At 38.8% G+C, this 15,752-nt stretch overlaps 1 protein-coding gene and 1 pseudogene across 1 annotated transcript; one reads left to right on the top strand and one right to left on the bottom strand.

The window, feature by feature from the left end:
• Positions 1–752: 752 nt before the first annotated feature.
• LOC133099330 (olfactory receptor 51I1-like) lies at positions 753–1,510 on the bottom strand. The gene is given in 2 exon segments (XM_061202919.1): positions 753–1,312; positions 1,315–1,510. Coding segments are annotated over 2 exon segments (756 nt in total).
• Positions 1,511–12,359: 10,849 nt separating this feature from the next.
• LOC133099331 (olfactory receptor 52D1-like) lies at positions 12,360–13,325 on the top strand (annotated as a pseudogene).
• Positions 13,326–15,752: the final 2,427 nt, after the last annotated feature.

Consider the following 15,752-nt stretch of genomic DNA (forward strand, 5'->3'; position numbering starts at 1 on the left):
GTCCTATGAATATCAATTAAGCCTATCTGATCTAATGTGTCATTTACGGCTTGTGTTTCCTTATTAATTTTCTGTCTGGATGATCTATCCACTGGCATAAGTGGGGTGTTAAAGTCCCCCACTATTATTGTGTTACTGTCGATTTCCCCTTTTATGACTGTTAGCATTTGCCTTATGAGGTGCTCCTATGTTGGGTGCATATATATTTATAATTATTATATCTTCTTCTTGGATTGATCCTTTGATCATTATATAGTGTCCTTCCTTATCTCTTGCAACAGTTTTTATTTTAAAGCCTATTTTGTCTGATATGAGAATTGCTACTCCAGCTTTCTTTTGATTTCCATTTGCATGGAATATCTTTTTCCATCCCCTCACTTTCAGTCTGTATGTGTCCCTAGGTCTAAAGTGGGTCTCTTGTAGACAGCATATATACAGGTCTTGTTTTTGTATCCATTCAGCCAGTCTATGTCTTTTGGTTGGAGCATTTAATCCATTTACATTTAAGGTAATTATTGATATGTATGTTCCTATTGCCATTTTCTTAATTGTTTTGGGTTTGTTTTTGTAAGTCTTTTTTCTTCCCTTCCTCTTTTGTTCTCTTCTCATGTGGTTTGATGACCATCTTTTGTGTTTGGGTTGCTTTTTCCTTTTTGTGTGTGTATCTGTTGTAATTTTTTGGTTTGCATTTCCCATGAGGTTTTGATAAAGCAGTCTCTATATATACAAGGTGCTTTTAAGTTGCTGGTCTCTTAGAAGATGAGCACAGCACACATGTGTGACACACACGTGCTGAGTGTCTTTAACCATTCCTCCTGGGATGCAATGGTGAGTACAGAGCACAGTATGAGCACATAGGAGAGGAGAATGAGTGCAGAGTCCAGGCTAAAGGTAGAAATGACAATGAAGAGACCAAAAATATTATTGATGGTAATGTCACCGCAGGGAAGGAGGATCAGATCTGGATGCGGACAGTAGGCATGGGACAGTACATTGGCGTTGCAGAAGGGCAACCTCTTCAGAAGGAAAGGCAGTGGGCAAACCATGCAGAAGCTGCGGATGATAACAGGCAAGCCCATGCGTACAACACGGGTATCTGTGAGCACGATGGCATCGCGTGGTGCGTTACAGATGGCCACATAGCAGTCAAAGCTCATAATCAGCAAGACCCCAGACTCCATGAAAGAGAAGAAGTGGATAAAAAACATTTGAGCCATGCAAGAACCAAAGCTGATCTTCCTTAAATCAAAGCAAAATGTGGCTAACACAGTGGGCAGTGTGGAGAAAGACACACCTAGATCATTAACTGAGACAGGGACAGGAAGTACATAGGCTGATGCAAGCTATGCTCCTCCTTGACAATGAAAAGGATAAGGGCATTGCCCACAATGGAAACAATGTAGAGGGTACCAAAGAGCAAAAACATCCAGTGTTGGGAGGTCTCCAGCCCTGGGAGCCCTGTCAGGGTGAAAGTTGGCAACTCTGAGCTGTTGTGGGGATTATGTCTCATGCAGGGACAAATGCTTAGATTGTAGGACCACTATCCTGTAGAGAAGACAGACAGAGAGTTAATTCATGACCTACGCCTAATATTTTAAGACTCTCCTATGCCATCCAGTCCTTCACTTTATAGCATTAATCAATTTGGCTCACCAAATCACCCATCCTTGCCTCTTATTGTCCCCATGATTTCTGGAATTGTCTGAGATTTTTCAGTTTATCCAGCTGGCTAAACAGGTCACACTGCCTTCCTCTGTACCTGTGCCTGTCGCCATGGTGCTCTTTCTCACGTTCACAGCTATGAACTTGTTATCAATCTACAGGCATCACTTTGTTCAAGACTTAAGACAAAATTCTCTTGATGACTACTTCCTTGACTATTCTGCCTTCTTCCTGAGCATTCCACTTGTTTATCAAGCCATAAAATTTTCCTCTTTCCACTCTCTTGCTCTATTGAACATTGACTACCTTATCATGACTCCCTGGCTTTCTTACTCCTATATAGTCTCCCAGTTCTTCCTTCCATTCATCCAGACAGAAAGATATCCATCCACAGAGATAACCTTCCAGTCATTCACCAAGACGCACTAGACCCCCATATTTCCACCCATCTTTTCATTCTTCTATCCATTTATCTTGTGGCATTATTTTTCTCCATGAATAACTTAATTTACTGAAAGTCTTTTCTAAATAATTTCCTTCAGAACTGAATAGCACCTAGCTCCTGAAAGCCACAGGATTAATAATCAGTTCTCTATACCGTGGAATTGGCTCTTATCTGTGTTCTCCATCTCTTTGAATAATACTATCATTATGCCTGAGATTGAGACTCAAAATCCAAACATCGCATTGACTCTTCCTTTCCTTTTCCTACTACATTAACGGGGCAACAACCAGTGTAAATACTGACTCCTAAGTGCCTCCGCCAGCAGCTTTTTCCATTTCCTTCCACTTACAGTCTCACATTCAGATCCAAGAAATCTCAGTTTTATACCATAATAATGCCCTCCTCATGAATCCTATACCTCTATTTCATTTTCTAACCTGGAATAGGACTAATATTTTCAAAGGGCAAATCTGAAAATGGCATTGTTCTGATTAGAAACCTTGAATGCCCCCTCATTACCAAAGCGTCAAATCCAAACTCATGAGCCTAGAGTTAAAGGCCCTCTGTGGTCAGTACTAAATCGATATTTCTGGTCTCAATTCTCAAAATTTCCTTACTTGTACCTCACATACCCAGATTGGTTTATTTGCTGTTATTCAAACATGAACTACAGCTCCCCAGCTCCCAGAGTTGCCCAGAACATGTGAACACACCCATTCAGTCCATCTTCCGGGGCCCAGGATCAATGATGCCCTCTCTCCTCCATGAAAATTTGGTCATTGCCAGTGGAGGTAACTTCTCTTCTCCCCGACCACTCTCATAGCTGTAGGTTCGCATCTCCTTTTGTGCCCGTTTCTCTGCCTGTTCTGCATTATAGCTTCCTATTATGCAGCTATAATAATTCCTACTGAGTCATGAATCTTATCTTCCCTCCCGACTCACCAGCTCCAAGAACTCAGCTCTGACTCTGATTCATTGTTTTAGTCCCTTCTGTGCTCAGTGCAAGGCCTAGCACAGGAAATGCACTCAATAAGTCACTGATCCCTTCTGGGTTTTGATTCTCTCTGTTGTAAATTGGAGAGGCTAAGGAACTTTGCTAATGAGGTTGTAAAGATACAAAAGTAAACTTTTATGAAAACTCTTAGGACCAAATACTTTGCAACTCTGAGTTCTAAACCTGCTTTAAACCCTCACCTCCAGCCTTTCATCTGCCTTTGTTCCTCCATCTGCATTAGGACTCCTCTATCTTTTCTTCTCAGGATGCATTTTTTTCTCCATTCCAGATTCATAGAATCTCTTCATTTTCCCTATCTGCAAGCTGTTTCTAAATGTTTCTGTTTGCCTCTGTATGCAATATACAAACACCGTTGATTTGGAGGGGTTTTTTTAGTAAAACTTGGGTCTTTCCAAGTGGCTTCCAAAGCAGCCAGTGTCTTTTTACAGACTGCTCCCATACCAGTTTATTCTGAGAAAAGTGTAGGGGGTGCTTATTTATACCAAGATATCTACATTCAAACTGCAGCCTGATGAGTATCCCTGCTGAGAAAGTAATGTCTGAAACAGAAAGCATGGTAGCATTTCAGAGAATAAGAGCAACAAATAGAAAATATAGAACCAGAAAGATGATAAATGTGAAAACATGTAGGGAAAAAAAAAAAACTGACTCCAATTAGGGACAGCCTTTCCTTCTTCAGTTTGTCATATTATAACACTCAGGATTTCTAAGCTGGGTCAGAGTGCCTTGGGGTCGGAGTTTGGAGTGTCTGATACTCCACTCTACCCACCTGAGAGAGCTCTGTGCAAGGAAGGTGCAGAGAGAGCAAGAGCTGTATGGGGGCCCCAGCATGCCCTGCCCACAGCCCCCAGTTACCTCTGCCAACTCCCTAGCCTTAGCAATATAAGGCTGCATCCAGGAAGTCCCTTGAGTATGTATCAGCTCAGGAGCTCACGGACTGCTGGGAATATGGGGCATCTACAGTGTTCTGCCCTCTCTGACCTAGTAGTTCATTGCCCATGGAGATATGTAGGAGCAGGAATGAGCAGAACTGGAAGGGACATGTGAGAATATTGTTATCTAGCCCCTCGCTTTATAGAAGAGGTCATTAGAGCCTGGAAAGGAAAAGAGACCTCTCAACTTTATACAGCTTGCTAGTGGCAGAATATCTAAACCTAGGTCTTCTAGCTTAGTTTATGCCCTTTCCACTATATAACTATGATCAATATCGACAAGAAATGCTGTGTCCTATAAAGAGTGCTTAAGACCCATATAAATTAAGCATTTGGATTTACTAGAACATGTGAAATGCTACACTGTGGCTGACCACACACATAGCATAATTATAGGTCAAATTATAAAGTATTTGCCCTGATTAAGAAAGTGTTAGTGTACACTAGTGCCTTCTTCACAAATGTTTATTGGACACCTACTAGGGAGACAACATAGGTAATGAGGATTAGCTGATAAGGTTTTGAGCTTGATGGACCTGAGCTTGAGTCCACTTGCCTTGAGAAAGTTTCTAACCCACATACAGCCTCGTTTCTTTACCTTTAAAGTAGGTTATAATTATACTTAAATCATAGAATGATTGGGATGACTAAGCAATAGAAGTCAGGCAAAGGCATTTAGCCTATTTGTTGCCATGTAGCACTTAATAGATGGATATGTTTAAATCCCAAACATCAGGTCCTGAAAGTAAAACAATGGGGAGTGGATATTAACCTAAGTGTACAATACAATAAGAATAAATTCTTGAATAGCTTAAACAACTCAGTTCTAGGAAAATACTAGCAGATATAGCTGGAAGGAATAATGATTAGTAGCAGGAGATGCATACTTGAACCAGATCAGGGAGGGCAGTAAAGAAGTTGGGGTTAGAAGGAATCTCTCAGATACCTAATATTTGTCTGAGACTAACCAGGCTGAAAATGCAGTAGCTTTTCAAGAATCCCACTCATACATAAGTCAGACCAAAGGACTTAGTGCATCACCTAATATACTCCTAGATCTTCTCATAGTCACACTAATTGTCATGGGAAAAGGTCAGGAAGTCACCCAAGCCCTGATCAACAAGCATGGATTTATCTGAATTCTCTGTCTATTGTTCCTTTTTTATAAGTCTATTTTTTTAATTTTCTCAAATGAAAAAAGATACTATCTTTTCATTTATGACAAGGTCACAATCCCTAACTTAAACATCTATGGTGTAAGGTGTATGTTTACAAAAGTAACTATAAATCAAGTCATTCATTCAGCATTAAACACAAATGTATCCATGGGAATGTATAGATGAATGAGAATAACAATCCATCGTCTAGTTTGGGAGACTCCTAAGGAGACACTTATAATAGCTCAGTGAATGCAATGATAATAGATACAAGGAGGATTTAGGGCAGAACAAAGGAAGGGAATTTGCAATATTCTAGAGCAGTCAGAGGAGATGTTCTGGTGCATGTAATATCTCTCCTGATTCTCAAAGGATGAGCAAATATTATTAAAATGAACGCAGTAGGAAGAATGATCCTCCCAAAGATGTCCATGTTTGGAACCTATGTACATGTGCATTTCATGGCAAGAGGGACTTTGAAGATTATAATTAGAATTATGAGCCTTAAAGATTTTTTTTTCCTTTTGGATTATCCAGGTGGACTCAGTTTACTCACATGCGCCCTTAAAAGCACAGAACTTTCTCAGGCTGGAATCAGAAATATGTGGCAGAAGGAGAAGTCAGAGAGAGACTCAGAGCATGGGAAACACTCAACCCACAATTAGTGGAGGGAACTAAATGAAAACAATGGGAAGTAATGTGGACAGCCTTTAGGAGCAAATACTAGTCCCCGGCTATTAGTCGGCAAGGAAAATGAAACTTCAGTCTTACATTCACAAGGAACTGAATTCAACCAACAACTTAAATGAGCTTCGAAGCAGATTCTTTCCCAGAGCCTTCAGTAAGAAACACAGCCTTGCAGTGACCTTGATTTCAGCTTTCAGAGACCTTAAACATTTAGGGTTTCAGGATTTCTGACCTACAGAAATATGAGATAAGAGATTTTTGTTGTTTTAAGCTGCTAAATTTGCGATAGTTTGTTAGAGAAGCAATAGAAAAGAATACAGTGAGCCTCAGGCAGAAGGGAGTGGACTGGACGGGGAGAGAACAAAGAAGGGTTATTTCTGGCAGATGTGAAAACATGAACACAGGTATGAGCGCTTAAAAGGAAACACTGAAGGAGGAGAATGGGTGCAGAACATGTGTAGAATTGTGTAGCTATGTATTCAAAAGGGCAAAATGTCAAATAACCCCACACAGGACCCAGATCCAATCCAGTAATACCTCCTACGCCCTATACTCCAATCTTGTGGGTCCAGGAGGCTCTCCACATACTAACACCGATGTGGAAAATGTCTTCTCTTTCTGTTGCATAAAGTAAATATCCTGGCATTCGCTTCCAGCAGCTCAGACAGACACACAGACTAGATGGACCCTGGACCCAATTCCAACCCATAAAAGATGGGTGACCCTAATCTTGCTTAACGAGACTAGGTGTAATTCATCTTATAGTTCTAAAAGAATGGAATATTAAACCAATAAGGCTACATGAACAGTGGAAGTTGAATCACAGGAAGATGTTAAAGAAGCCAAGAGCTCAGATCAGATGTATCTGATGACCTGGATGACCAGAGCCCTGTGATCGTGAGAGTATTGCTGTAATTATGGTTCTCGTCAGTGAACTAGGGACAGAGTCTGAGCTTTTTCTCCATATTGGCAAGTTACAGATCCAGGCAGAGTCATGAACTTCCTATTTAATGGGCTGAATAGAAGAAGACTGTTGCCAGCAATCATCTGCTGATCCTCTTTCAGACTGGGCAGATTTCTAAGGTCAAGGGAAGGATACTGAGTATCTTAATTTATAGAATGTGATGTGGAAAATATTAGCCCAGAAGTTTCCAGACAGCTTTTCACAGGTACATAAATGAGCCAAATTGTTGCTTCCAAGTCCTTCAGATTTAAAGAAGCAAGAAAAAATACTGGCACTGAAAGCGTATTGTCCACTTATTATGGCAGTAACTTCATTATAAGTCATATTTGTAACAGAGCCAAAATCATTAAACAGCAACATTCTTTCAAAAAATATTTATTTAATCACCTATTAAAGGTCAGGCACAGTATGAGCACTCTATTTAAATTGATATGGGTATTTAAAGTCTGAGCAATATAAAAATGTATGATACATTTATGGCATGTTTGAAAATTTCAAGTACAATTTATTTTTTATTTACTCTGGTCAGATCCATAATGCATACTGTATTTAGATAATAAACAATATACAATCTTCATGCAAAATTATTCTTTAATAAAATTATGATCTATTTTAGAGTAAAACATTTTAGCATGTGGTAATTCACTGAAGTATAGAGATGGTTGAGATGCAAATATATGCAAATATAATCATTTATTAACTCATTCCTCCACTACTTTGCATGTCTTGTATATTTCAAGCCCTATGTTAGAGACTGAAGGATACAAAGATAAATAAGACAGGGTCCCTGCCCATGAGTTGCTTACAATCTAGTTGAGGAGACAAACTCCCCAAACTAACTGATATGATTAAAGTACATTCCAAGTACAGTGGAGACAGAAAGCAGGCATGGAACAGTTCTACTCAGGGCTCAAGAAAATCTTAGACAAAATATTTCTATAGACTATGGCTGATGCACATGATTTTTTTATTATTATTTTGGCTGCACTGGGTCTTCATTGTGGTGTGCGAGCTTCTTTAGTTGCGGTGCATGGGCTCTCTAGTTGCAGCTACGTGGTATTTTGAAGCAAAACATTGAATTTTACATTGGTTCTTGCTGAATAAAAATAGTAAGTAAATAAGCTGTGTGTATTATTATAAAATTTTTAGAACAGTTAATTTTATGTACTCCTTAAAATAAACATATGAGGTAGATAAATCAGAGATGCCATTTTACAGATGAGGAAATTAAGACTGAGTTTAGTCCACTTACTCAAGAAGTCCCCTCTTTGGATGGGTTCAGTAACCTTACTGTGGTAAAGATTTCACAATATATATGTGTAGCAAATCTTCACATTGTACACTTTGAACTTATACAATGTTATAAGTCAATTATATCTCAATAAACCTGGGAGAATAAAAGAATAAGGGAAAAAATATGTCACCTTTAATTTGCATTTCTCTCTATAGAGGGAATTATGGAGCACAGAGGGGGAGGAAATGTTTCCTGATATGAGATTCTGATTTAAGGAAATTCATTATTAGTTCATATATTCATCTATTAATTTGTTCACTCATGATTTCCTTCTCTTATTCATTCATTATTATTTATTCATTCATTTTTTCATTTAATTTTTCATACTGCTCTCACATCATTAGACACTATCTGAATGAAGGGCCTATATTAGGTCCAATGTGGATGGAAAAAGTGATTGACAAGGTTGCTGCTTTAGAGAGCTCAGATTTCAAGAGGGGAAAGCAGATAGATATAAAAGAGTGGGGGCAAGTCTCAGGAGAGACATAAGCAGAGGGTTGTTGGGTTCAATGTACGTTGGCAGGGCCAAGTGCCTACATATTTCAGGGTCTCCCATACGAAAAGAACATGCCAGGAATCCTAAAGTCTAATTCTGACTACTTAAATATTGTAACTATTGTAACAATATTAGTCAGGGTGCACCAGATAAACAGAACCAATAGGATATGTGTGTAAAGAGATTATAGAGATCAAGAAGTCCAGTACTTCTTTCCTGATACAATAGTTCATTGTATGTATATATATATTGTATGTATATACCTTATTTTGTTTGTTTATTAACCAGTTGATGGCTATTTGTACTGTTCTCATTTTTTGACTATTAGAAATAATGCTTCTTTAAATATTTTTATACAAGCTTTTGTGTGAAAATTGGTTTTTAGTTCTTACAGTATATACCTAGTAGTAAAATTTCTGAGTTGCTGGTAACTCTATGTATAACTGTTTGAAGAAAAGCCACACTGTTGTCCAAAGTGGTTTTACCAGTTTACATTTCCACCAGCAATGTATGAAGAATCCAATTTCTCCACATCTTTTTTAACACTTGTTATTTTCTGTTTTTGTTTTTTACTGTGTTTTTGTTTATAGCCCTCCTAATGTGTGGCATGATATCTCATAATGGTTTTGATTTGTATTTCCCAAATGACTAATGAAGTTGAACACCTTTTTTTGCGCTTATTCGCTATTTGTATATCTCTTTTTGCAGAAATTTCTGTTCAAATCATTTATCCATTTTTAATTGATTTGTCTTTTTGTTGTTGAGTTGTAAGAGTGCTTCATATATTTTGCATATAAAATTCTTATCAGATACATGATTTGCAAAAATTTTCTCCCATTCTGTGGGTTGTCTTTTCACTTTCTTGACACTGTCCTTAGAAGTGCAAAAAGTTTATTTTTTGTAAAGTCCAATTTACCTATTTTCTTCCTTGGTCACTTGTGCTTTTGGTGTGTCATATCATAAAACCATTGTCTAATACAGGCACACAAAGATTTACGCCTAAGTTTTTTTTTTCTAAAGATGTCGTAGATTTGTTTTACATTTAGATGTTTGATCAATTTTGAGTTAATTTTTGTATATAGTTGGAGACAAGGGTCCAATTTCAGTCTTTTGCATGTGGGTATCCAATTATCCCTGCTTCTATCAAATCCCTAGGGCAAGCCCCTTGGGTTTTCATACCTGAGAGTCACAGAGAGTTAACAAATAACTGCACTTACCAAGCCCATTGACCTAAGGAGGCTGGAACCCAGAGCTAAGACGAAGAGGCTCACTGAGCACATAAAACTGAGACCAGATCAGACATTTCAGATTATACACTCAGACCCCATCATCCTCTAAATCACACACACACACAATCTGCACGAAATAACAACTTTCATATCTCTAGGAAAAAAAAAAATTATATTCAGGTACAAGGCACCTGCACAAACCTCCACACACTCTCCCACGTAGCCTCACACTCATATAGGGCACCCGTCACAGAGCTCCAACCTCAGCGTGCTCCACTTGTGAATGCATGTCAATCGCACAGCTTTGTCCTTGAAATTGAAAATACTATGTTCAGAGAAAGAACTCAGAGTTCAATGATTGAAGTCTAGGTCTTAGAGGGAGACCTCAAAAACTTAGCCACTGTAGTGATCCAGAAACAAACCCGAGTGAGACAAATTTGGGATTATTCCCCCATCCCACCCAGAGTGGTGCCCCAGCACAATGTCTTTTTTTCTATGCTTTTCCCTGGAAAGCAATCTTGCTTACACATATCTTTGTGGTTCTCACATCCACAGATGCTCACAGAGTAGCAGCTTCCTTACAATAACCATTTGAAATCTTCCTTTGTGGGCAAGAATAGGCGGGGTAAAGAGAGGAAGAGAAGATGTAGTGACTCTAGCTCTCTTGTGTGGTACACAAGCTTCTTTCCTTTAGTGGCTGGGGCCATCTGTGAAAGTTTCCAAGCAAATAAGAGGGGCTTTCCACTTTTATCTGTCTCTTTGGAGTCCAAATAATGAGTAATTATTGCAGCAATAGATATTACAGTGCCTTGAAAGAAAAAGATGGGAATTAAAGAATTGGCTATATAAATGGACAGTTCAGTGAGGGAAAAACACCAAACTTTGAATCAGGAGATCTGAGACCTAATTTCAGTTCTGACAGTAACATGCTTTGTGATCTGGGTTACATCAGTTCATTTCTCTGAACTTGGATTTCATTTTGCTAAGGCAGAGGTACAACAATTACTGTACTCCACATCACTCCAATATGTGGCTATGGGACCAAGAGCTTGTAAAAATGGGGAGAACATTATTTTTGATGTCCAAACTTATTACTACCATATACTTTACTCTCTCTCACCCACAAAGTAGTAAGCCAGGTGTTTCCATTTCCAATTTATAAATAAGAAAATTGAGTCTCAAAAAGGTTGTGGGACTTACTCAATGCTAAATAGTGAATAGGTAGAAAAGCTGAAACAAGGATTCCAGAATTGCTGCTTTTTATAAATTGAGACTTGCCAGAGAAGGGAAAGGATTTTCTCAAGGTCATGTAACACTCTTGTGACAGACTCAGAACTAAAGTTCAAAATTCTAGGCATCCTACAAAGGATTCTTTTAGGTATAAAATGTTACTGAGGGAAGATGTATATAATACTAGCATTCTACAACAAAAATGTATTCACTCTTCCAGGATGTCTACTGTTGGTGGACTCTAAGACTCTCTACTCCCTCCCTCCCTCTATCAGCACTTGACATTCTGATCTGGCCATTACGTGCAACCATTATACTGGTGGGAATGTAGGATTTTGAGCTGGCTTTGCTATAGTTAGGAGTGCTGTCTCCCCAGCTAGCATGTCTACTGCATCTCTTGCTTTCTTCCATTGTACCCACATGTGTACTCAAAATACTGGAGATATTCAGTTACAGGGTATTTGAGTATACTCAGACTGCCTAGCCTCTTTATCGGCACTTCAGGTTAAACATAAAAATAAGCCATTTGGTGTATATTTGGGCAGTTACCGTACAAACACAGATTAAGTAAACAAAACATTATGGCATTAAAGCAAGAAGTCAATGCTATGTTACTAAGAGTTATCAGGATTGAGTCTTATAGTGAATATTGATCAAACTGTCTACGTACAGACACATGTTGTGTGGAGGTTGTAATTGGATAAAGACACAGTCTCAGCTCAATAGGATTTTGGAAAATAGTGGATGAACGAAAAATAAAGACAACTAAAGAACTAGGTTAGAGAGGAAAGGCTTCTGGAAGGCAGAGACATTTGCCCAGATGTTTAGAAACTAGCGAGAAAGAAAATAAAGGGAAAAAGGCTCCTTCGGCAAAGGGAATACTATAAAAGTTTAAAAAGAGGCACAAACTTTCCCTAGATGTACATGGACAAAAGACAAGTAAATGATGTGCAGAATGTGGTGGGAAAGAAGTCTAGAAGGGTTAGATAGGGCAAATGCTTAAATTCTTAGCTTGGTATTTGGGGTATGGAACTCAAAACATGATTGATGGGTATAGGAATTAGCTGATGGAAAATGGATTATATGTGATTGAACCTTTTAAGATTCTTAAACAAGTTAATAACAATAAATATTTTTCTCAGCCTAAAAAAGACGATTTGACAGAAAGATCATCATTTTATGTGAATGAACCAGATCTCACATGTTACAGGACAGGTGTACCATCCTCCCTTGGACAGAACCCTTCATTTGCCAAGCAGAATGCCAGCTTCCAACATCAATGATGACAGTCTCCCAGCCACTCTCTTCCTGACAGGTATCCCAGGGCTGTAGTGTGCCCACATCTGGATCGCCATCTCCTTTCATACCTTGTATCTGGTAGCACTGGCTAGGAATGTCGCCCTCATCCTAGTCATAGTGACAGACAGTGCCCTTCACGCACCCATGTAACTATTCCTTTGCCTCCTCTCACTCACTGACCTGGCTCTCAGCTCCACCACTGTGCCCAAGACACTGGCCATTTTGTGGTTCCAAGCTGGTGAGATTTCCTTTGGTTGCCTGGCCCAGATGTTTTGTGTCCATTCTATCTATACTCTAGAGTCCTCAGTTCTTCTTGCCATGGCCCTCGATCAATATGTAGCTATCTGCAACCAACTGAGATACACAACCATCCTCAATCACACTGTCATAGGCAGAATCGGCCTTGTGGGTATATTGTGGAGCACAAATGTTGTCTCCCCCTTCATCTTCTTGCTGAGGCGACTCCCATATTGTGGTCACTATGTCATGGCACACACATACTGTGAGCACATGGGCATTGCTTGACTGACCTGTGCCAACATCACTGTCAATATTGTCTATGGGCTGACTGTGGCCCTTCTGGCCATGGGTCTGGATTCTATTCTCATTTCTGTCTCCTATGGCTTTATCCTCCATGCCGTCTTTCGTCTTCCATCCCGTGATTCTCAGCACAAGGATCTGAGTACCTGTGGTTCCCATCTTGGGGTCATCCTGGTCTTCTACATCCCTGCCTTCTTCTCTTTCCTCACCCACTGTTTTGGCCAACACCGAGTCCCCAAACATGTGCACATCTTTCTGGCTTATCTCTATGTGCTGGTGCCTCCTTTGCTCAATCCAATCATCTATGGGGCTAGGACCAAGGAGATTTGAAGTCGACTTCCAAGACTACTTCACTTGGGGAAAATTTCAATATGAATTATGAGCAGAGGTCAGAAATGAGAAAAATAAGTATGTATGATAGCTATCTGGATGAATTTTCATGGTCAGAGACCTCTGATATGAGAGGAATGTGTTTACATGGGAGGAAACACTGGAAGGTTAAGGAAAGGTCAGATGAACTGGAGATATCAATAATCACATTGAACATACCTTATTTCTGAGGCTCCTTAACAGACCAGAAAGATGATAATATTTTTACTTTTGGAAAAAGTTGTCAATGAGCAATAACCATGCCTTGGATAAACCTCACTAGCTGTCATACTGATACTGCACCAAACTCCTAATATTTTTATTTTTGCCTCATAAGAGTCTATGGCTTAATTAAGACCAAGTCAGTTCTTGTTCTTGAAAGATGTCTGTGTGTCATGGTGAGAACTCTCTTCTGTGAGTCCAAGTAGAAAAGGACGAGAACATTTGAAGTACGTTTAATCTTCATCCAAAACTTTGGGCGGTGATTGAAAACACAGGTCTAAAGTTAGAGTATCTGACATATACACAATGGAATATTACTCAGTCATAAAAAAGAATGAAATAATGCCATTTGCAGCAATGGACCTAGAGATTATCATACTAAGTGAAGTAAGTCAGACAGAGAAGGAGAAATATCATATGATATTGCTTATATGCAGAATCTAAAAAAAAAAGATACAAGTGAACTTATTTACAAAACAGAAACAGACTCACAGACTTAGAGAACGAACTTATGGTTATCAGAGGGGAAGGGTGGGGGGAAGCAATAGACAGGGAGTTTGGGATTGACATGTACACACTGTTATATTTAAAATAGATAACCAACAAGGACCTACTGTATAGTACAGGGAACTCTGCTCAATATTCTGTAATAATCTAGACGGGAAAAGAATTTGAAAAAAAATTTTTTAAAAAAATTTTTTTAAACAATAAATAATAAATTCTTCGAAAGTGAAAGAAATGCATGTGCAAAACACTTTGCTGCACACCTGAAATATTGTAAATCAATCATAGTTCAATTTAAAAATGCATGTGTGCACAGAAAAAAGAAAATAAAATAAAAAAATCAAGTTAGAGTACCTGGGTTTGAATCCTGTTTCCTCCACTTATTAATTTTGGGGCCTTTGAGCATGTCACTGTATCTCTCTATGCCTCAGTTTGGCCAACTGTTAAATGGAGGATAATGTTAATATCTAACTCAGTGTTGTGGTGAGGAATAAATAAATCAATGAATGTAGAAAAGTTAAGACAGGACCTAACATGTAAAATGATCACTAAATAAATATGAGAAAGTTATGCAATCTCTCTAAACATTGTTAGCCAAGTTGAAACATATTTAGGACTGTTTTATATTATATCACTTCACAGGTTTATTGTGATAACTATATTATATAACAACTTTAAAATATTTAGACAGCGCTTGGGATATGAATAGTGCTCGTTAAAACTATTTTCTCCAAAATCAGCAGCCCAGTGGAAGGGGAACTGGATGCTTTTGACTTTACTCCAACCCAAGAAATTGAATGAATTGTATAAGGTATATCCTCTCCAGTGACAGTGATCTGGGGATTCATCCCTGTCCTCTTCTCTTGTCCAACATTGCACAGCCCTTATACACTTTTTTAATATAAAGAGTCAAGTTGGAAGATATCTGACTAGACATTATTCTCCACATAGAGCAGAGAGAAGTAGATATCAGGGAGATGGACCCATCTTAGTGCTTTAGTCACTACACTTTTATTCTTGGATTATACCCTTTCACTTCTATACCTGCATACTTTTAAATGAGTTCAGCATGTATCTATTTCTTGTTCCTCCACTCCCTTGTGCCGCTGACCAACTCCAGCCCACTGCAGCATCCCTTTGACATTTCCGTCTGTCTTTGCTCAACCCTGGGTCTTGTTCCCAGTGCCCCTTCTGAAGCAGTTACTCCACAGACCACCAACTGTGATCCACTGATTCCACCTTCCTTAAGATGCCACACTCTGGGCAGAACTTTAAGCCTTTCCACCTCCCTGATTTAAATTCATGCCTTTCCTGATGGCCCTAGAGATTATCATACTAAATGAAGAAAGTCAGACAGAGAAAGACCAGTATCACGTGATATCACTTATATGTGGAATCTAAAAAATGACAATGATACAAATGAACTTATTTACAAAACAGAAACAGACTCAAAGACTTTGAAAACAAACGTATGGTTACCAAAGGGGAAAGGGGGGGGGGGGAGAGCAATAAATTAGGAGTTTGGGATTAGTATATACACACTACTAGATATAAATGGATAATCAACAAGGATCTACCGTATAGCACAGGGAACTCTACTCAATATTCTGTAATAACCTATATGGGAAAAGAATCTGAAAAAGAGTGCATATATGTATATGTATAACTGAATCGCTTTGCTGTACACCTGAAACTAACACAGCATTG

The sequence above is a fragment of the Eubalaena glacialis genome, chromosome 10 (genome assembly GCF_028564815.1).
Source record: "Eubalaena glacialis isolate mEubGla1 chromosome 10, mEubGla1.1.hap2.+ XY, whole genome shotgun sequence".
In the NCBI taxonomy this organism is placed as follows: domain Eukaryota; kingdom Metazoa; phylum Chordata; class Mammalia; order Artiodactyla; family Balaenidae; genus Eubalaena; species Eubalaena glacialis.